At 41.4% G+C, this 21,665-nt stretch overlaps 1 protein-coding gene across 2 annotated transcripts in view; it reads left to right on the forward strand.

The window, feature by feature from the left end:
- Nucleotides 1–21,665, forward strand: part of CNTNAP2 (contactin associated protein 2) — a 950,652-nt gene that overhangs the window by 517,016 nt on the left and 411,971 nt on the right. For both annotated transcript variants that reach the window (XM_028751461.2, XM_077916554.1), the window contains exons 5-6: nucleotides 17,389–17,598; nucleotides 19,829–20,013. In XM_028751461.2, the coding sequence (XP_028607294.2) occupies nucleotides 17,389–17,598; nucleotides 19,829–20,013 (395 nt within the window). The remainder of the gene's footprint in view (nucleotides 1–17,388; nucleotides 17,599–19,828; nucleotides 20,014–21,665) is intronic.

The following is a 21,665-nucleotide window of genomic DNA, read 5'->3' on the forward strand; positions in this document are numbered from 1 at the left end:
ATCAATATATCTTGAGAAATAATACATAAATTATATGGTTTAATCTTACCTCATCATCCTGGTTGGAGGTTTGTGTTCTGGTGTTTGAGAGAACACATAGATTTTCTTCTGTCTGAGGTGGATGGAAGGCTGAGTTCCTCAAAGATTGAAATATTGTTTTTATTGATGGGTGAGGATGTATTGTCAGGAGAGTTAAGATTTTTTCACACATTAATTTTTTCATGAATGGTTAAAATCAAAGTCATGATTGAAACAATTCTTGCAAAAATGTGCCTGATACATAGGATGGTTACAAATTAATTGACAAATATAATGAGGACTCGCAGTTGCCTCTGGTTAGGGAACAACGTTAATACTCAATGTGTTAAAAAAACCCTTTCTACCCCCCCCCCTTCGCCACCCATCTGTGAGAAAAGAAATTAAGTTTAAAAGTTATGAAAAGGGAGAGAAAATTCCAGTGAAATTCTCATGAGTTGCCTCAGAGGGGCGGGGGTTTTTGGGTGCTTCTTTTGAGGTGATCAAGGGGTGTTTGCAGGTGTCATTCCTTCCACTGCACAAATCATCTCCCCAGTGGTCCTCACTCTGCAGCCCTCCTGAGTGGCAATCTTTCAAGTAAAGCCCAGGGGAACTCTTCCCATGTGACTTTTTCAGAGTGCAGGCAGCCAGGGAAGCTGCAAAACGCTGGAGAAATGTTTACACACAGAGTCATTGGTCACCTCACAGTGATAAGGTAAGCTCAAAGCCCTGCCAGCACCACAGTTCTTAGAAAGTGTCCCAAGAATGAAGCAGAAAAGTGGAAGCCTCTTTCACAAGGGACAAACACATTTAAGGAAATGGAGGACCAATTCTGGCACAGCACTAACTAGAAGATTCTTCCATGGCTGGTAGCTCTTCCTGGGCTATCCAGCAAGGAAAACCATTGGCTTTTCTGCATTGCCATGCTAGATGGGCAAGGTCTAGTCAACCGCAGCCCGGCAGATACCACCAGAAGTTCACAAACAGCATAGCCTGTAGGTGACAGCCGTCCCTTCTGTCCTGCACACAAAATGTTGTATTTGCTCTTCTTATGGGAGCCCCCCCCCCCACTCCAGCCCAGGTTTGTATTGCTACCTACCTGGTGATTCATGATGTGATTCCTGATTTCTCGTGGCAGGATCCATGCCACTCTGACTACATTGGAATAAGAAAGTAGGGTGGGTGCAGTGCCCAGGAAGTTTCAGACTGATACAGCCATTCAAGCACTAACTGTACGGTAAAATGGCTGTGTGCTATCTAGGCAGTCCCCTTATAGTTTGGGTTCTTCGATTCAGAGGCATTTAAAGATTTCTTTCCATTTGCAATTAACGTGACCCTTGGCGCTTGTGACAACTGCAGCTTCAGGCAGATGGGGTGACTTCCACACATGGAGACTGAGGCTCGGGCAGTGGTTTGGCATGATACAAAGACGTCACCATCGATATCGTTTGCATTCTCCCTTTTTCATGGTAATAACAAAAAAAGTAAATTACCGAGGCTTTCAAATATGCGCCATAGCCTTCCAAATAAAATGGCAATGTAAGTCTTGTTACTTGCTTATATAGTATCCCTGGAGGGCAAAGTCTTTCAGAATTTACATTGCTTTGTGGATCTGTAAGATGGCAGCATAATCCATCGCTCAATAAGCAGAAATCCCCAATAAAACATTTCTCAGCAATGCACTACAATCTTGTTTTGTTTGAATTAGGGTAGGCATACATAACTTATAAAAATGTGTGTGCCAAGCCTTTGTTTATTTTGCAGAAGATAGAAAATAAAATTAGATGTCCAGAACCACCATGTTGTACAATTCTTCTTGGACTGTATTACTTACTTCTGTAGATTAGTGATTCTTATCTTCAAATCATCTTGGGGGCAGGGGATCCCTCTGTGTATAGGAAGCTAGTCTGTTAGGCAGAAGAAGAAGAAGAAGAAGAAGAAGAAGAAGAAGAAGAAGAAGAGGAGGAGGAGGAGGAGGAGGAGTTTGGATTTGATATCCCGCCTTTCACTCCCTTTAAGGAGTCTCAAAGCGGCTCACATTCTCCTTTCCCTTCCTCCCCCACAACAAACACTCTGTGAGGTGAGTGGGGCTGAGAGACTTCAAAGAAGTGTGACTGGCCCAAGGTCACCCAGCAGCTGCAGGTGGAGGAGCGGGGAAGCGAACCCGGTTACCCAGATTATGTGACTACCGCTCTTAACCACTACACCACACTGGCTACACCACACTGGATTCCAGCTTCAACTTTCCCCAGATTTGCCATTTTGTTTTTATAGAATCATAGAATTGTAGATGGAAGGGACCCGAGGGTCATCTAGTCCAACCCCCTGCACCTCCTGTTTTGCATGTAAGATAGTGTTTCTCCCCCCCCCCCCAAATGATTAAAGGGACAGACAGTGAGGGTGCCCAATGATGTTTTAATACTTTTATTATTTTATTTTGCAGTTTGCAGGAGTATTTTTGTTGTTGTTCTGTTTGTACTTCCATCTAAGACATCTAAGCAAGCCAATGGGATGTTGCTCATATCTGACAGAGGTGCTGAATTTATTTTGGATATTTGCATTATGACTTAGGTGCAGAAAGGAGTTAATGATATCTTCAATAGTCCGAAGATGTCCGCCTCTGCATTCGAAGACACACTTGAGACTGATTTCTGAGCGGCTAGGTGAGGGCAAAGTAGCCACCTCACAGCTCACTCTAAAGAACTCTGATATATCCGTAGCAGAGTAGGAGAAGGAGCCAGAGTTTTAATAAGCATTCTTTTTGAGTCTGCTGTCACTCCTTGACATCAGTTGCCAAGTCCTATTTTTATCCTAGAGACAAGAATGTAGCCCCCCCCCTCCCGCCTGAAAACTGCCTTGAGAAAGATACAGCTTGTGACACAGATGAGTCCAAATTAATTCAATTTATTTAAGAGTAATAATTTATAGCAAACTCTGTTCCTGAGTTGCACTCAAGAGGTCATTTCAAAACCAGTTTAGAATTTAGTTGCCGAATAAGTTGGTGGCGTTTGGCCACCAGTTGCAAACAGTGTTAAAAATCTAGAAGTTATTTGCGAGGCAATGCCTTACTTCTGAACTGTTCACACTTTGTTTTAAAATGGACTGTGGGAAATGGGAAAGAAGAAGAAGAAGAAGAAGAAGAAGAAGAAGAAGAAGAAGAAGAAGTGGAGGAGGAGTTTGGATTTGATATCCCGCCTTTCACTCCCTTTAAGGAGTCTCAAAGCGGCTAACATTCTCCTTTCCCTTCCTCCCCCACAACAAGAAGAAGAAGAAGAAAAAGAAGAGGCTAGATTATAATATAATAAATTAATTTTAATCAGGAAGAAAAGATGGCGCTTAAACTTTGGAATTGGAACATTAATGGAATGAACGATAGGAAAAAACGAAATAAAATTGAACAATATCTAAAAAAGAAGAATTTGGATATCATCTGTCTTCAAGAAACACATGTGGCAAGGAAACACAGAAAATTTTTGATCAATAACAGATTGGGAAATGAATTTATCTCTTCTGACAAAGGAAAAAAGAGAGGGGCCGTACTATATGTAAAGAAAAACATTGAAGCTCAACAAATTTTTAAAGACGAAGAGGGTAGAATAATTGCAATACAAGTCAAATGGCAAGGCGAAAAATTAATAATTGTCGGGATCTACGCACCTAATGGAAATAAGACTGATTTTTATAAAAATCTGGAAGAAAAGTTGTTTGAGTATATGGATCAAAAAATGATACTCATGGGCGACATGAACGGAGTAGTATCAATGGAAATGGATAGTTTAAGAGAAAAAGAGGCAAGTAGGGAAGGGAAATTACCTAAGACTTTCTTTTCTATGATAAAAAACTGCAACTTAACTGACATCTGGAGACTTAGACACCCATTAGAGAAACAGTTCACGTTTTATTCGGATCCAAATCAGTCAATGTCAAGAATAGATCAAGTTTGGGTCTCTAATGAACTAACTCCAAGAATCCGACAAATCGAGATCCAACCAAGAACAATCTCAGACCACAATCCAATAAAAATGGAGATTAAAGGATATGAAGAAAAATCATTTAGATGGAGACTCAATGACTATCTCCTGGATGACCAAAAAGTCATTCAAGAGGCAAGGAAAAAGCTGATGGAATATTTCTTGGACAATATGAACAAAGGTACAAAAATGAGTGTAGTCTGGGATGCAAGTAAAGCGGTAATGAGAGGGTTCTTCATCCAACAGAATGCAATCAAAAACAAGAATAGAGAGAAAGGAAGGAAGGAAATCTTAAGACAAATAATGGACAATGAACAAAAATTAATCAAGAAACCGAATAATTTGAAAATAAAACAGAATATCAAAGCCCTGCAGACACAATTCGCAATGATCATAAATAAAGAGGTGGAATGGAACATCAAAAGGTTAAGACAAAGAAATTTTGAGTTTGCCAACAAATCAGGCAGATGGCTCGCATGGCAAATTAAGAAAAGGAAGGAACAAAGTACAATCAATAAAATTATGATGGATGGAGAAGAAGTAGATAATCCAAAAATGATCAGGAAAGGATTCTTGGACTTTTATAATCATCTGTACAACAATAGAGAAAAGAACAATATTAAGAAAATTGAAAGATATTTAAGAGGAAAAAAGGTGCAAAAGATCCCGACAGAAAAGAAAGACAGACTGAATGCTCCAATTGAAAATGAGGAAATAACTGAGATAATAAAAGAATTGAAAAAAGGAAAGGCACCAGGACCGGATGGTTTTACATCTAGCTATTATAAAGAATTGAGGCACACCTTGACGGCACCATTGAAGGAAGTTATGAATAATATATTGAAACAACAGGATATTCCTGAAACGTGGAAAGAAGCCTTCATTACACTTATTCCTAAGCAAGATTCCGACTTGACACAAGTGAAGAATCATAGAATCATAGAATCATAGAGTTGGAAGAGACCACAAGGGCCATCGAGTCCAACCCCCTGCCAAGCAGGAAACACCATCAGAGCACTCCTGACATATGGTTGTCAAGCCTCTGCTTAAAGACCTCCAAAGAAGGAGACTCCACCACACTCCTTGGCAGCAAATTCCACTGTCGAACAGCTCTTACTGTCAGGAAGTTCTTCCTAATGTTTAGGTGGAATCTTCTTTCTTGTAGTTTGGATCCATTGCTCCGTGTCCGCTTCTCTGGAGCAGCAGAAAACAGCCTTTCTCCCTCCTCTATGTGACATCCTTTTATATATTTGTACATGGCTATCATATCACCCCGTAACCTCCTCTTCTCCAGGCTAAACATGCCCAGCTCCCTTAGCCGTTCCTCATAAGGCATCGTTTCCAGGCCTTTGACCATTTTGGTTGCCCTCCTCTGGACACGTTCGAGTTTGTCAGTGTCCTTCTTGAACTGTGGTGCCCAGAACTGGACACAGTACTCCAGGTGAGGTCTGACCAGAGCAGAATACAGTGGCACTATTACTTCCCTTGATCTAGATGCTATACTCCTATTGATGAGGCCCAGAATTGCATTGGCTTTTTTAGCTGCCGCGTCACATTGTTGGCTCATGTCAAGTTTGTGGTCAACCAAGACTCCTAGATCCTTTTCACATGTACTGCTCTCAAGCCAGGTGTCCCCCATCTTGTATTTGTGCCTCTCATTTTTTTTGCCCAAGTGCAATACTTTACATTTCTCCCTGTTAAAATTCATCTTGTTTGTTTTGGCCCAGTTCTCTAATCTGTCAAGGTCGTTTTGAAGTGTGATCCTGTCCTCTGGGGTGTTAGTCACCCCTCCCAGTTTGGTGTCATCTGCAAATTTGATCAGGATGCCCTTGAGTCCATCATCCAAGTCGTTGATAAAGATGTTGAATAAGACCGGGCCCAAGACAGAACCCTGTGGCACCCCACTAGTCACTCTTCCCCAGGATGAAGAGGAACCATTGATGAACACCCTTTGGGTTCGGTCAGTCAGCCAGTTACAAATCCACTGAGTGGTAGCATAGTCAAGACCGCATTTTACCAGCTTCTTTACAAGAATATCATGGGGCACCTTGTCAAATGCCTTGCTGAAATCAAGGTAGACTACATCCACTGCGTTCCCTTCATCTACCAGGCTTGTAATTCTGTCAAAAAACGAGATCAGGTTAGTCTGACATGACTTATTTTTCAGAAATAAGAACTACAGGCCAATTTCTCTGCTGAATACAGATTATAAGATATTTGCTGGAATATTAGCAAAAAGACTAAAAAAGATTCTGCAGGAAGTTATACATGCAGATCAGGCAGGTTTTCTCCCAGGCAGACAGATGAAAGACAATGTTAGAAATATAATAAATATTTTGGAATATCTGACTGCCAGGAATGAGAAACAAGCTATATTAATGTTTGTGGATGCAGAGAAGGCCTCTGATAACATATCGTGGGAATTTATGTTAAAAAATTTGGAAATGATGGAAGTTGGAAACGATTTTTACAATGGAATAAGGGCAATTTATTCAGAACAAAGAGCCAAATTGATTGTAAATAATATACTTACAGAAGAAGTTAAGATATGGAAAGGTACCAGACAGGGGTGTCCTCTATCACCACTGTTATTTATAACAGTCCTGGAGGTCCTTCTGCGTTCAATAAGGAATAATGAAACAATAAAAGGAGTGACAGTCGGTCAAAACGAATATAAAGTTAAAGCCTTTGCCGATGACTTAGTAATAACGATGGAAGACCCTAAAAACAGTTTAAATGAGGTGCTAAATGAAATCGACCAATTTGGTAGAGTGGCTGGATTTACGTTAAATAAGAGGAAAACTAAAATAATTGTTAAGAATATAGATCAGTGTTTGATGGAAGAAATGCAAAGAGAATCAGGGATTGAAGTGGCTAAAAAGATAAAATATCTGGGAATTTGGTTGACCCCCAAAAGTATTGATTTATACCAGAATAACTATATACCGGTGTGGAACGGAATTAAGAAAGATTTAGAAACTTGGAGCAGATTGAAACTGTCTTTTTGGGGCAGAATATCAATGATCAAAATGTGTGTGCTTCCAAAGATGTTATTTTTGTTTCAAATGATCCCTATAATCAGGGGAACAAGCGTGTTCAAAGAGTGGCAAAGAATGATTTCAAGATATATCTGGCAGGGCAAAAAGCCAAGAATACAGTTTAAGTTATTAACAGATGCTAAGGAAAGAGGCGGTTTTGCCCTGCCAGACCTGAAACTATACTATGAAGCGTCTTGTCTCTGCTGGTTGGGGGAATGGATAAAATTAAAAAATAACAAACTATTAGATTTGGAAGGTTTTGATAATAGATTTGGTTGGCACGCTTATTTATGGTTGGAGAAGAAGAAAACCCACAAGGGTTTTGTTAATTATATCTTCAGGAGCTCCATAATAGAAATATGGGAGAGGTATAAAAATATACTGGAACCTAAACTTCCGCACTGGTTGTCACCACTAGAGGTAATGAGTGTAAAGAAAACCAATATGAGAGGAAATTGGATAACATATGGCGAGTTAGTAATGAAAGAGGGGGGGAAATGGAAAATGAAGCCATATGAACAAGTTAAAGAGCATGTCTATGATTGGTTGCATTATCTTCAGGTAAATGAAAGGTTCAAAATGGATCTTAAAGAGAGGGGATTTACAGAGAAAAAATCGAAATTTCAAACGGAAATAATTGACAATGATGTTAAGATAATGTCAAAAATGTATAAAATACTTTTGGAATGGCAAACAAAAGATGAGGAGATAAAGTCGGTTATGATTCATTGGGCCAGAGACTTTGGTTATAACATACAATTAGAGGACTGGGAAAAGGTATGGAATGAAAATATGAAATTTACTGCATGTACGGCGTTAAAGGAGAATATTATGAAAATGGTATATAGATGGTACATTACACCTGTAAAGTTAGCAAAAATGTATAAAACATGTAATAAGTGTTGGAAATGTAAAGAAAAAGAAGGTTCTTTTTTCCATATGTGGTGGGAATGTAAGAAGGTAAAGGGTTTCTGGGAAATGATATATAATGAATTGAAAAAGATGTTGAAATATACGTTTGTTAAAAGACCAGAAGCCTTTTTGTTAGGAATAACAGGAAGAGAGATAAAAAGATGTGATTATAAACTCTTTCAGTATGCAGTAATAGCGGCAAGAATATTAATGGCCCAAAAATGGAAACAAGAGGAACTACCGAGTTTGAATGAGTGGAGGATGAAACTTATGGACTACGCAGAATTGGATAAAATGACTGGAATAATCAGAAAGATCACAAATTCATCGAGGACTGGGGAAAGTTTACGGATTATCTGAAAACTATATGTGATGAACAGATAACGCTAGTGGGTTTTAATGAGGCTTTGTGATAATATAAGGTATATTGTAAGAAAGAAACAGAGTTGGAAGGTTAATATTAAATCGGCAATACTACGTAGAAAATGCGGGAAGATAAGAAAAATGGATGATTGAGGGAGGTGCTGGTGGAAGTTCAAAAACTGCAAATTTGTAAGCATGGTTGTAAGAATTATTTGTAAAAGGAAAACTTAATAAAAATTTATATATATATATATATATATATAAACACTCTGTGAGGTGAGTGGGCCTGAGAGACTTCAGGGAAGTGTGACTAGCCCAAGGTCACCCAGCAGCTGCAGGTGGAGGAGCAGGGAATTGAACCCGGTTCACCAGATTACGAGTCCACCGCTCTTAACCACTACCCCACACTGGCTCTGAAAGGAGATTGTTAGCCACTTTGAGACTCCCTAAGGGGAGTGAAAGGCAGGTTATCAAGTCCAAACTCCTCCTCCTCCTCCTCCTCCTCCTCCTCCTCCTCCTCCTCTTCTTTAAGCTTTCCAGGCAGGCCTCTTCCACTGCACACATGTGCATTTGCGCAATGTCCCTTTCGAGCTGTCATAGCCATCTGCCAGAATCAAAGAGAACGAGGGGGGTGGGGGGCACATTTACCTGACCTGCACCAGAACCAGGGGTGACCCCCAAACCAGCCAGGGAGACAACTTGCCGTAGCTTTGAGCACCCCTCGGGGCAATGAATGTGGCCGTTGTCAAACCAGCATCTGCCCTGAGTCGCCCAGCTGTAACAACTTCATGGTGAGTTCTGGCACCCATTTTTCTTGGGAAAAGTCCTGGGTATAGTGATTTGTCTGTTGCTTTCTAGGGCATTTGCAATTGATTTAGAATTTGACCATGACAGCTGTGTGTACTTAGACATCCATGGCTTATCTGATAAATGCACACATCGCCCGAGGTCACTGCTCATTGGCACAATTTAGTATGTGACTCTGACTTCCAGATCCCATCCGAACTCCACTGACTCTCCTGCCTAACTGGGAGTGTAATTATTTTGCAGGGCACAGCTAGCTCCCTTTTTCAAAAAAACAAAACACAATTCTCTTATTTGGAGAGAGGGGAGTCTTTTTTGGAGGGGAGAATAGAAAATCCACCCAATACAGGATTATGCCTGGCTTTTCAGCTTATTTTAGGAAGAGGGAGAAAACCCAGCACACTAATGTTTAAATTGCCTCTGAGATTTAAGACATTTACCTTCCAGGTTTAAATCTCCAAAAGTTGTGAACATATCTCTGTTAATTCCTAAAGCCTCTTCACAGTAGACATATTGAGGATAACTGTGGGAAAATGTTTTTCAGTGTTTCTACATGAAACACCCACGAGGAAGAATGGAGCGTGATCAGGAAGAAAAGACAGTGTTTCGTGTTTTGGACTTTTTCAAGAGAAAAATTAGCAGGCTGCACTCAAATCTTTGAAACTGGTCTGAGAGATTTGATACATTTACAAGTTTTGAAGGGATATATTAAAATAAAACTTTTGTGATGGAGGTGGGAATCAATGTATACTTTCAGATCCCCTTTAAAAACTCCTCATTTGAGTTGATTTTGTAACTTAAATGTGCCTCAAATGTGTGTGTGTTGGGGGAAAACAGGCAACAGATACTCCCATCAGTCAGGGTTCATGGAAATGTTATTTTACTAGCATGTGTTTTCTTAAATAAATTTGTACTTTCTGAAGGTCCTTTCCGTTACAAAGATACAAAGATCCGATACAAAGAGAACATGGAGCAGCCAGAGGTGGACTGTTGAATGCAAGATATTGGTGCAGATCTGCTGCCCGGAATCCACACTCCCTGCCTTAAAAGCCACTGGCAGGCTCCTGGTTTTTGAGAGATTTGAAGGAAGACAGAGAGATAACAACAACAACAACAACAACAACAACAACAACAACAACAACAACAACAACAATTTATTTGTACCCTTCCCTCCCCGGCCAGAGCTGGGCTCAGAGTGGCAAACAGCATATAAATAATACAATATGCATAAAACAAGTAATCAATCAATTAAAATGCACCCCAAAATTAATTCAAATAAGTTAAAGTTAAAACTGAACAAATGACAATCCTCAGGTTAAAATGGAAAACAGTTAATACTCACCAGAACCAACTGTTTCAACTGATCCTATAAGGACCTGTGAGCGGGCTGGGAAACCTCCTTCGTGCTTGTTCTTATACAAAGAGAAAATGAGTCAGACTGAACTGTGGCCAAAGGCCTGGCAGAACGGCTCCGTCTTACAAGCCCTGCAGAAGGATGTCCTGGTCTCTTGTGGGAGAGCGTTCCACCAGGCTGGGGACACAGCCGAAAAGGCCCTGGCTCTGGTCGAGGCCAGTCTAATCTCCCTGGGATCTTCAGGGTGGCACTATGTAGATGTCATGTGAGGTTGTGGTTAAGGAAATCATGTCCACAGTTTACCAGGGGCTATTATTACACTTGCTCTATTGTTTCATTTATGACCATGAATAATGTTGCATCATCGCTGGTCATGTAATATTAAAAATGAAGTTCAAAATTTATATACGTACCAGTGATTTTGAATACGTCTACAGTATAGAACAGTGTTGTCTGAAAAGCTGAACCTCTCCTGATACAGATCATGCTTCAGTCTTTCTGCAGATAGAACTATTTTACCCTTTAACCATCTGCGGACTATCTAAACATGATCTTAAGACTTTGGGATAATGGCAAGTTTAGAAGTCCACCCTAGCAGCTCGTATAAAAAATATACTTTCTTTATTCCACATTTTTATATCTACTCCATTTCAGTTCTTGGGCTTGAAAACAGTAAACTTAAATTAAATTGCAGTCCCCTGGGACAGGGAAGCCATGGGCGGCAGGGCCCAAAAATGGTAAAATTGCTATAAACACAGGACGACAGATGTCAACAGGCTTTGGCATAGGCATTGGGTATGAATCCTGAATCAACCAACACATGTGTAGGCTGATTATTTTACTGGGTTAACCAAGAATACAGACCACCCTATTTATTACTATTATTTTCAATTAATATTTTATTAAGATAGTTTCAGTAATAATAAATAATGTGAAAAAAAGAGAAAATGAATGAAGGGGGAAGTGCAAAAAAATTACAATTACAATAAAAAGGATATAAATTAATACACTAAATATAGTCAGTTGCATTTCCATACATTACTATATAGATATATATGTAATATTATTGCCCTAATATGTGTATGATTATTAATAACCTACTATATTCTGTATAAACTCATTCCAAATGTCAATATATTTATCCAAACAAAAGCTGTGTCTATAAGCAATCTGTTCATACATTGCAAGTGCTGTCGTGTGATTGACCCATTGATTAATGGGAGATACAGTATCTCAGGTGTCTCAGAAGCTGAAAAAGCTGCCGGTCCAAACAGGGCCGTTACCAGATTCTGTGACTGCAGATATTGCCATTGGGCTGCATCTGATAGATGATATTGATCTTTTAGAACAGTATAAGTACAGTGGTACCTCGGGTTACATACGCTTCAGGTTACAGACTCCGCTAACCCAGAAATAGTACCTCGGGTTAAGAATTTTGCTTCAGGATGAGAACAGAAATCGTGCTCCGGCGGCGCGGCAGCAGCAGGAGGCCCCATTAGCTAAAGTGGTGCTTCAGGTTAAGAACAGTTTCAGGTTAAGTATGGACCTCCGGAACGAATTAAGTTCTTAACCTGAGGTACCACTGTATAGAATTCATATTCCTCATCTATCAATTGTTCCAGAGTCAATACACCTGCTTCCACCTAATTTTTCCACATTACCATCTTTTTTTCCAATTTCTAAGATAGGATTTGCCTACAAAATCAGTTTTGCATGTGAAAATGGATCAATTTTGTTTTTATTGGACAATAGTTTCCATCTCTTTCTAATAGACTTAATTGTTTGAAGAGTCTGCTACAGCAGACAAGGTAAGCGGCCATTAGTTACACATTATCAAGGAATCCATATAAGAGTTCCCCAGGGATGCAAAATTATGTTCTATTTTTATAACAGGAGGCTTTCCCCCTGAATTATTTGTTCAACAATTTGTTCGTCTTTTTAAACTGGGGAGTTATTCTAGACTTACTAACCAGTTAAGCATGGCTTGGGTCTAAACGCACCCTCCCAGCAGCAAAAGTCCTCTTCCAAATACAGAGGGGTTGTCTCTGACATGCCAGAATAGTGTTATTTGAGAAAACTGAGATCTGGGTTTTTAAAAAAATAGAATTTAGATACTATAGTCTGCAATGCGCAAACTGTATAAAGTCCAAATAGACTGCAGCCACAATAGATAAAAAGGCCACAACAGAGCACAGCAGGAAATGCTTCTAATGTTTAGTCTGCACACATAAGATCTTAAAGAGTGTGTTCTCACATAGATACCTACCTGTTCATTGAGATGATCCTTAGACTCCCCATCTGAAGCATGGCGGTGGATGGGGGTCCACAACAGAGAGCTACAGCAGTAGCATCAAAGGTGTGGGACTATTCCACAGCAATTCCTCTCCTTTAGTGCTGGATTTTAGATGACTGTTTACTTCTGATGGCAGAAACAGACAGAGCCTGGGTTGAACAAGGGTCCATGTTGTTTAAGGTTAAATACCCATAAAAAACCCAATGGAGGGAAAACTACTGGTGCAAGAGGTCCACTCACCTTTCCCTGTGGGCAGTGTTGCGGCCAGGCAGCCAGGACTTGGCAGTGATCTGGCCGGGGGAGTGGGGAGTTGGCGGCCCATTCTGTGTTGTCCCAGCCATGTTGCTGGCACTGGATGGAGCCAGGCCCAGTGTGGCCCCGCTGAACAATCAGCGCTGTGAGGGGACGTGGCTGTGGGAGATTTAACTGTGGTAGCCAGACGGGACCTTCTCTCTCACCTTTTGCACTAGATCTCCCAACCCACCTACCCTTTATCCATGCTTTGCTCTGATATGACCTCGCTAAGGACAATGGTCAGCTGACATATTGTTGTGGCCGGGTAGGAATTTCCCCCACTTGGCAAATTGGCACCAGCAATTTGGTTTTCACCTACCTGGTAGCAATTGTCACAACTTTGTGAGGTTAGGCATTGGGTAAGCCTTTGTTTGGATGGAGGGGAGGTTGTAGCCTCTGCCTGCCCCATGTTAGTTAAGGGGAGTGGGTGGCATTGTGGTCTAAACCACTGAGCCTCTTGGGCTTGCTGATCAGAAGGTTGGCAGTTCACCCCGCGATGGGGTGAGCTCCCATTCCTCTGTCCCAGCTTCTGCCAACCTAGCAGTTCAGAAGCAGTAAGGATATCCTGTTAAAGGGATCCGGGAGTGTGGATTCTGTCCAATGCCCAGGCAGAAGTCATGTCACAACCCCAACGTGGACCCCTCAGGATTACTATTTGATGTAATCCCTGTTGGTGGTTTACCCTTAGATGGACTCCCTGCAGACGGGCGGGAGTCGTGATATAGCCTGGCTTTGCCCAATGCATAAGCCAGTCTTTCTCAACCTGTGGGTCCCCAGATGTTGTTGAACTACAACTCCCATCACCCCTAGCTAGCAAGGCCACAGCTCAGGGATGGTGGGAGTTGTAGTCCAACAACATCTGGGGACCCACAGGTTGAGAACTGCTGGCCTAAGCCTAACCGCTCACATCTGTAACCAATAAAGTTGTGGCCTATTTGAACCCATAAACCAAAATACTCTTGTCTGTCATGGGGGCCTTGGCACACAACAAACCAAATGGTGCCAGTTCTCTTCCCGGCCTCCTTTAACATTTAAGGACTACAGCAACCACTGCCCCATTTTATTTTATTTTATTTTATTTTAATTTTTAGCAGTTAAATGCCACCTGTTGCAGCACCCTTTCAGAACCACAGTTTGTGTGGATCACAGCCTCAATGCAGGGGATATCTACATAGCTGCTTCAGTTTGTAAAAACCTAGCAACTTGAACTGGGTTGCTCTGATTGAGCAAACCTCAAGGTGCTCAGCCAGGCCTCCCAAGTGAACTGGCCCTGAAACATGAGAATGGGATCTGAGGAAGGAAGATTGCCATCTGCTCACCATATAACAGTCTCAAAATTGAAGCTGTATGTGGTCAGGAAGACCTTTGAGAGAGATGTTTTTCCTTGCCGTCCCTCTTTTTGATGGTTATTCAAGTGGTTTGTAGTTTTAAAGGTGAAAGGGACCAGCAGTTGCATAGCTTGTGGTTAGTAGAGGAATGGAAAATTGTTAAGATGTAACTGCAGGATGCCCATAGTTATCTTTTCAACTAAATGCTACAAGGGCCAGTGCACCAAATGCATTTGCTTATGAGGTTAAACATTCCCTTTCAACATGCCTTTGGAAGATCTCCCTTTAGGGCTTAATTCAAAGTGTGCTGAAGCCTGTGGATGGATTCCTATTGACTTCAATTGACTTTAGATCAGCCCCCAGATGCTAAAATACGACTGCTGCATGACTCAAAGGGAATGGTAATTCAGTGGCTGTGGGGGTGCCATAATGAGGAAGCCAGCTGCGAGAGGATGCAGGCAAGGGAGTTCAGTTTGAAGAGCACATTTTATTACATGCTCAAGATTATGGCCTCCACAAACATGCGAGGCAATCTCTGGAGAGTAGAAAAAGCACTTTTGTTTATATTGCTATTATTACAAGTGCATAACATATCCATTCTTGAAGAAAGACTGTGCTCTCAGGATACCCAGAAAATGCAGTTTTGAACTGTTAGGAAGAGGAACCTAGAGCATCTTCATTAACCTTATCAAGATCATTTGGTCTTCGTCCAAAGTGTCTTGCATGTTTTGCTCCAAGAGGACCTTCTGGGTTCACTTTTAATTTCACTCTTGGTGAAATCTGGGATGCACAAAATCAATTGCGAATTTTCACTAGCCTCATAGAAACACTACATTTCCATTGAAATCTTCAATATATTTTGCTTAGGGCGAGACCCCCAAATTTACTATGCGCTTTCTTTAGCCAAAATTTGTGCAGCAACGCTACTGAAAAAATGTTTTAATCAAAACAATATGCAAAAATCTAAATACCCCATTTATTGAGTGCATAACAACAAGAACTGCTTCCATATGGTAGAACCCTGCTATTCTGAGGAACGTGAAGGAACTGAATAGATGGAACTGGTTGCATGGGATTTCCACACCAAGCAACACTCTGATCAGGCAAGAAAGCCTCACGTGATCAGGTTGTTAGACTACTCACATACAGTGCCCAGTGCTGTGCAATTGCCCTTTGTGTATATGGATGCATGAGCAAGTGTAAAGCAGACCAGAGTTTCGCCTTTTGAAAACACTGAAAGTACCAAATGTTACTTCCCCTTGGAGTGATTGCTGCAGCCAGATTCTGCAGTGGCTTCCCCAAACAATTAGGAAATGGGGTTGTTCTCAGAGGAAATGTAGGTATCATTAGATTTAAAAGGGGATCTGTTATGTCTCCTGGTGGTTATGAGTTTAGAAACAAGAAATATGGGTTTACAAGGAGGCTTTCTTGCGTCTCCAGCATGGTGACCTTTTCTGCTGGGTTTATTGTCTTTTCCAAGGTTTTTAATGAACACTGGGGTGTTTGTTATTTTGTGAGACAAATTGAAAAAGTCCCCTGTGCCCTGTTTTGATTCGACTACATGCCGTATGTTACAAGTGGCTAATTTGAGTTTTGCATTTATTTATGAACTAATTCCTACACTCGAATGTATAATTCATAAGATGATGTGTGGACTGATAGTGTTGGCTGCTCTTTCCAGACAAGGACTGTTTCTTGCAAGGGGTTTATCACTGCAAGCTTTTCTCCTTCTTTCTTTTTGCTTGCTGTGAAGCAGGCTGCATGCAGTGGACTTCAACATATCCTTGGACTTTGCTGTATGGCCCTGAAACTATGGGTGGATATATTGTATTGCTGGATTCATGTTTTATTTATGTGACTACATAAAGGCTTAAACTCCGAACTCATTTGGGAAATAAAGGCAGGGCAGTCATCGCCATCCCAGAGATATTCAGACCCTGCAAATTGTTATGGTGTAGTAGCTAAAAGTGACCAATGAGTCATTATGTTCTGGGTTCAAGTTTAACCTCAGCTAATAATTCAGAAAATGTCACTCCATGGTCCCCATTTGCAATATGGCAATAATAATAATTGCGATAGCTGACATCCCTTAAAGAATTGATTTAAGACTTACTACACTCCAAAGACTTGAAATGTGGCATGTAAATGTTTGGGAGGTTTTGAAAAAGGACATTTTAAAGACTTGGGATATTTCAAATGATAGCAACTTGAGTGCAGATAAGCCAATGACATAAGAACCATAAATGCTACATTTTAGAGAAATTCTTCTCTGCCCTCAGCTGTTTTTTTAGGGGGGATTATAATTTGATAAATAAGTAATACACAGATTTTAAGAATCATTTGACGTAAGAAAACCTCACTCATTATTTATTATATATAAGTATAATCTAGGATTTACAAACTCTAATTCTGGCACTCAGCCCAAAAAGGGTTAAACATAACCCAGGTGTTGCAAAGGTGAATAATCTTTTAAAATTTATGGCATGGAGCATTCACACAGGTAGTTGCTTTTTGGAGGTCTTCACACAGTGGTCGTTACTTAAACTAGACCTATAGGTTGGAGGAACATTTATCCAAAGGTCATCCGGTCTGCTGATGGTGTGCAGAACACAGTCTGATTGCTCTGTAACCTTCCTGGGGGGTTTTAGGGATGTGCTGGCCAGTGGTTAGTCTCTGTGTAGTTTTCTGCAAGCAGTCTAGGGCTGGAACCAGCAACTGAGGGGCACAGGTGGAATGTTATGTTGAAGCTAAGGAAACCATATTATTGTTTGAGAATGTACTGTTAAAAAAACCAACCATGCTCACCTGTTAGTAAGAAAGAAGAAAACCTAACATTAAATAATATATTGAGATAATGTTCCTTTTCACATTATTTTAGTAACTTATAGCTGGGCAAAAATGGTTTCAGGATACGTGTTACATTTATTGCATGCTCCAAATATATGTGCCTTTGTTTTAGATGGCCTCAGTAATGCATAACTGCTCAGAAACCATTTTATTTATCTTTTCCCTTTAGGGGCTGATGTTATCAATTTTGATGGCCACGTTGTATTGCCGTACAGATTTGGTCACAAGAAGAAAACATTGAAAACGTTGAAAGATGTGATCGCTTTGAAATTTAAAACCTCTGAAAGTGAAGGTGTAATATTCCATGGGGAAGGCCAGCAAGGAGACTATATCACCTTGGAACTGAAAAAAGCCAAACTGGTGCTTAATTTAAATTTAGGTAGGATTCAGGGTCTTGGTTTTTTGTTTTAAAAATGCATATTAATTAGCTTTGCATTAATTTGATTAACATATACAGCACTGGGCTTTATCCTTTTCTTCATCTTTGTTTTCTGTTTCCCATGCTTCTCTGAAAGAAGAGTTGAAATTGGTTGCTGGTAGCAGTGCAGCCTCTTATACATTTGGAATGAATATGGATTGGTTTCCAAAGCTTTAGTATTTTGTGCTAACCCTTCTCCTCCCAAGACCATCAAAACTCTGACGTCAGGAAAAAAAGGTGCCTCCTGTGGACTATCGATAGACTTCATCTCGGACTCCTGCTCTCTGTCCCTGGCCATGTTTTTGTCATGGATTCTCCTTCATATCACAAGACTTGAGTCCTGACTCTCTGAACTGTCCTATGAACTGGGATCAACAGAAACAATGCCCTTGTTATGCAAGGAAGGGTTCTGTAGGGAGAATATGTGGCCTAGTGGCTAACACCAGATGGGAAGGGTATGAATGATAAAGACATGATGTGGATGAGATGCCTTAAATGAGCTCTTGCATAATTCTGGCACAACAATCTTCAGATTGTAATTGTTTTTGTCCTGTGAATGGAGAGTTTCTCTCCCTCTTTGTCTCATTTACACTCATGTGCCTGCCTTCCAGGCAAGTAACATTATTTCCATACGCAAGTGGGGAACCAAAGCTTCAAGAGAATGTCTTGCCCAGGGCCATTCCGTGTGAATCCACAGAACTGAGCTGGGACTGAACACTCTGGAACCAGCTCTGTAGCCAGGTTTATACATTACGGTCTGAAACAATCTGGCACCTCATGACTGGGGGGGTGGGTAGGTAAACTTGAGTCTTCCCTGTTCTTGTCTCTCATTGTCTACTACACCTTTTTTCCCCTTTTCTTGGCACAAAGATCAGCCATTTTTGCTTCATGCAAATGAGAATAGCATAGCTTTACCCTGCACAGATTCTGATGAATGACTCTGAAATTCTCCTCATTTCCATTTCCTTTCCCATATATTTTCTTAGTTCAGTCAGGTAGTTATCAGGATTATAAATGACATCTCTTATATATGTGCTTAGCTGAGGTGAGAATATATACTCTCAGGTCAGAAATGGGGTTCAGAATGTTCTACTGGGAAGAGAAATTAGAAACCAAGAATCCTTTAACACAACACTTGGATCAAATTGCAGTCAAAACATGAAAAAAATCAGAAGGTGACTGTGCCACATGTCTCAGGCTTGATTTACTGCTATGTTGTTCTTTATTGCAGTTGAAAATCTTTCATTGCTTGACTTCAGTGGCTAGCTCTTGCCTGATAACAGCATAACTTGAAAAACTCAAGGATTCCTATTGGGGACAGAGCTCTCTGTGACTCTTAGCCATGATAGCCAGATGGAAGAATCTCCATGTCCAGAGGCAGTACACCTTCGCAGGCCCCGGGGGAAGCCATAGCGCTTAGTGGCATGCTCTTATTGGGAACTTCCAGGAGTGTTTGCTTGGCTACTGAGAGAAGCAGAATGCTGGATCCATCAAGGCAGATCTCAAGCTCTTACAGGCTGTGGGAGAATTCTGTGGTATCTCAGAAGGTGGACAAACAGACCACGTTCCAAAATACTAAGCAGATGTTCTCGTGCTTTTATGATCTTGCATGCAAAACATACGCTCTACCACTGACCTACAGACCTTCCATTTATTGAATCTAGTGTTTCACCACAACTCTGCATGAAAAGTACCTCAGTATTTGCTGTGATCTTATCTGTTACTTTGTCATAAGCACTACTGTTACTGCTTTTTAGCCACACTTCTTTAGAGCTGGACTGGCCAACATGATGTCCTCAAGATGTTGTTGGACTCCCACCAGCCCTAGCCAGTGTTGCCCACGGGCCCACACCTAGAGGGCACCATTTGGGCTATTACTCTTTTAGAGCTTATTCAGACTGTTCTTTTATTCAGACTTTTTGTATTCCCTTAGTCACATCCCAAGTGGTTCATTATACGTGATCTAAGGTGCTACTGGAAGGATTTTTTTTTTATTTTGTTTCAACTACGGCAGACCAACACGGCTACCTACCTGTAACTAGAAAAAAAATGCTACCTTACAAAGAATATAGTATTTGTGAATGACAGGGCATTTTATTATAGTGGCATAGCAGCAACAGTGGCATGACAACTCACTACATGGCCTTACATTTGAGGTATTCAATATTTCCTGCCCTCTTCTTCCTCTCAGGTAGCAACCAATATGGGTCAATTTATGGCCATACGTCTGTGACAACAGGTAGCCTCTTGGATGACCACCACTGGCATTCTGTAGTGATAGAGCGTCATGGGAGGAACATCAACCTCACGCTTGATAGGCATCTGCAGCATTTCCGGATCAATGGGGAATTTGATTATCTGGATTTGGACTATGAGGTAAACAATTACACCCCTTACTCTCCGTACAAATAAACAAATGACGCCCATCAGTATTCATTAAGATGCTTTGAAAATGGTCAACTGATTTGTGCCTCTTGTATCAAAAGCCCCTCATTTAATCTAGTGTTGGTTGTCTCTCAATTCTCCCTTATTACGTAGCCCTGATCTGCTGTTACCACAAAGATGGCAAAAATGGCTTGGGGCATTTCTGTCTGTCGAAGCCCATTGCGACATCAGAGCAGATCAGTCGGTGCCATTGTGAGACGCAACATCAGGGAAGATGTTGTCGCTCAGTGGTGGAGCATCTGCAGGTCCAAGTTTCAGTCCCTGGCATCTCTCATTGTAAAAGGATCAGATAGTAGTTGATGGGGTAAACTTCAGCATGAGACCGCAGGGAGTCACTGTCAGTCAGAGTACAGTGTGCTGGGGTAGACTGACAAGTAGGCTAGAACATAAGAAGAGCCCTGCTGGAACCAGTCCTAGGTGCAGCTGGCCTGGCATCCTGTCTTCACAGTGGCCAGCCAGGTGCCTACGGAAAGCCTACAAGCAAACCCTTCAACTGGCATCCAGATGCACACTGCCTCCAACAGTGGAGGTCATCACACAGCCATCGTGGCCATAGTTACAATAAATGTATCCTCCTTCAATTTGCCTTATCCCTTTGTAACATTGTCAAAGTTGGTAGCCCTGATTTAGTATAGGGCAGCTTCCTATGGCATGCAAAGAGGTCAAGGAGGAATCATAGAGTTGGAAGGAACCACATGGGTAAACTAGTCCAACCCCCTGCAATGCAGCAATCTTTTGCCCAACTTGGGACTTGAACCCATAACCCTCAGATTCAAAGTCACTTGCTCTCCTGACTGAGCCCTTCTGCATTTTTGAGCCCTTCTACCAGTTGGAACCACCACTCTACATTGAACAGTCCCTGGAAGATTCCATCATCTTAGCTTCCACACCACATGCCACTAGTTCTCCAAACCTCCTCACATGCTGCCTGCCTCCATTCTGTAAGCCGACATATTCATAGAATCATAGAATCATAGAGTTGGAATAGACCACAAGGGCCATCGAGTCCAACCCCCTGCCAAGCAGGAAACACCATCAGAGCACTCCTGACATATGGTTGTCAAGCCTCTGCTTAAAGACCTCCAAAGAAGGAGACTCCACCACACTCCTTGGCAGCAAATTCCACTGTCGAACAGCTCTTACTGTCAGGAAGTTCTTCCTAATGTCTAGGTGGAATCTTCTTTCTTGTAGTTTGGATCCATTGCTCCGTGTCCGCTTCTCTGGAGCAGCAGAAAACAACCTTTCTCCCTCCTCTATATGACATCCTTTTATATATTTGAACATGGCTATCATATCACCCCTTAACCTCCTCTTCTCCAGGCTAAACATGCCCAGCTCCCTTAGCCGTTCCTCATAAGGCATCGTTTCCAGGCCTTTGACCATTTTGGTTGCCCTCCTCTGGACACGTTCCAGTTTGTCAGTGTCCTTCTTGAACTGTGGTGCCCAGAACTGGACACAGTACTCCAGGTGAGGTCTGACCAGAGCAGAATACAGTGGCACTATTACTTCCCTTGATCTAGATGCTATACTCCTATTGATGCAGCCCAGAATTGCATTGGCTTTTTTATTCCTGTCGGGGGATT

Source organism: Podarcis muralis, chromosome 12, assembly GCF_964188315.1.
Source record: "Podarcis muralis chromosome 12, rPodMur119.hap1.1, whole genome shotgun sequence".
In the NCBI taxonomy this organism is placed as follows: Eukaryota; Metazoa; Chordata; class Lepidosauria; order Squamata; family Lacertidae; genus Podarcis; species Podarcis muralis.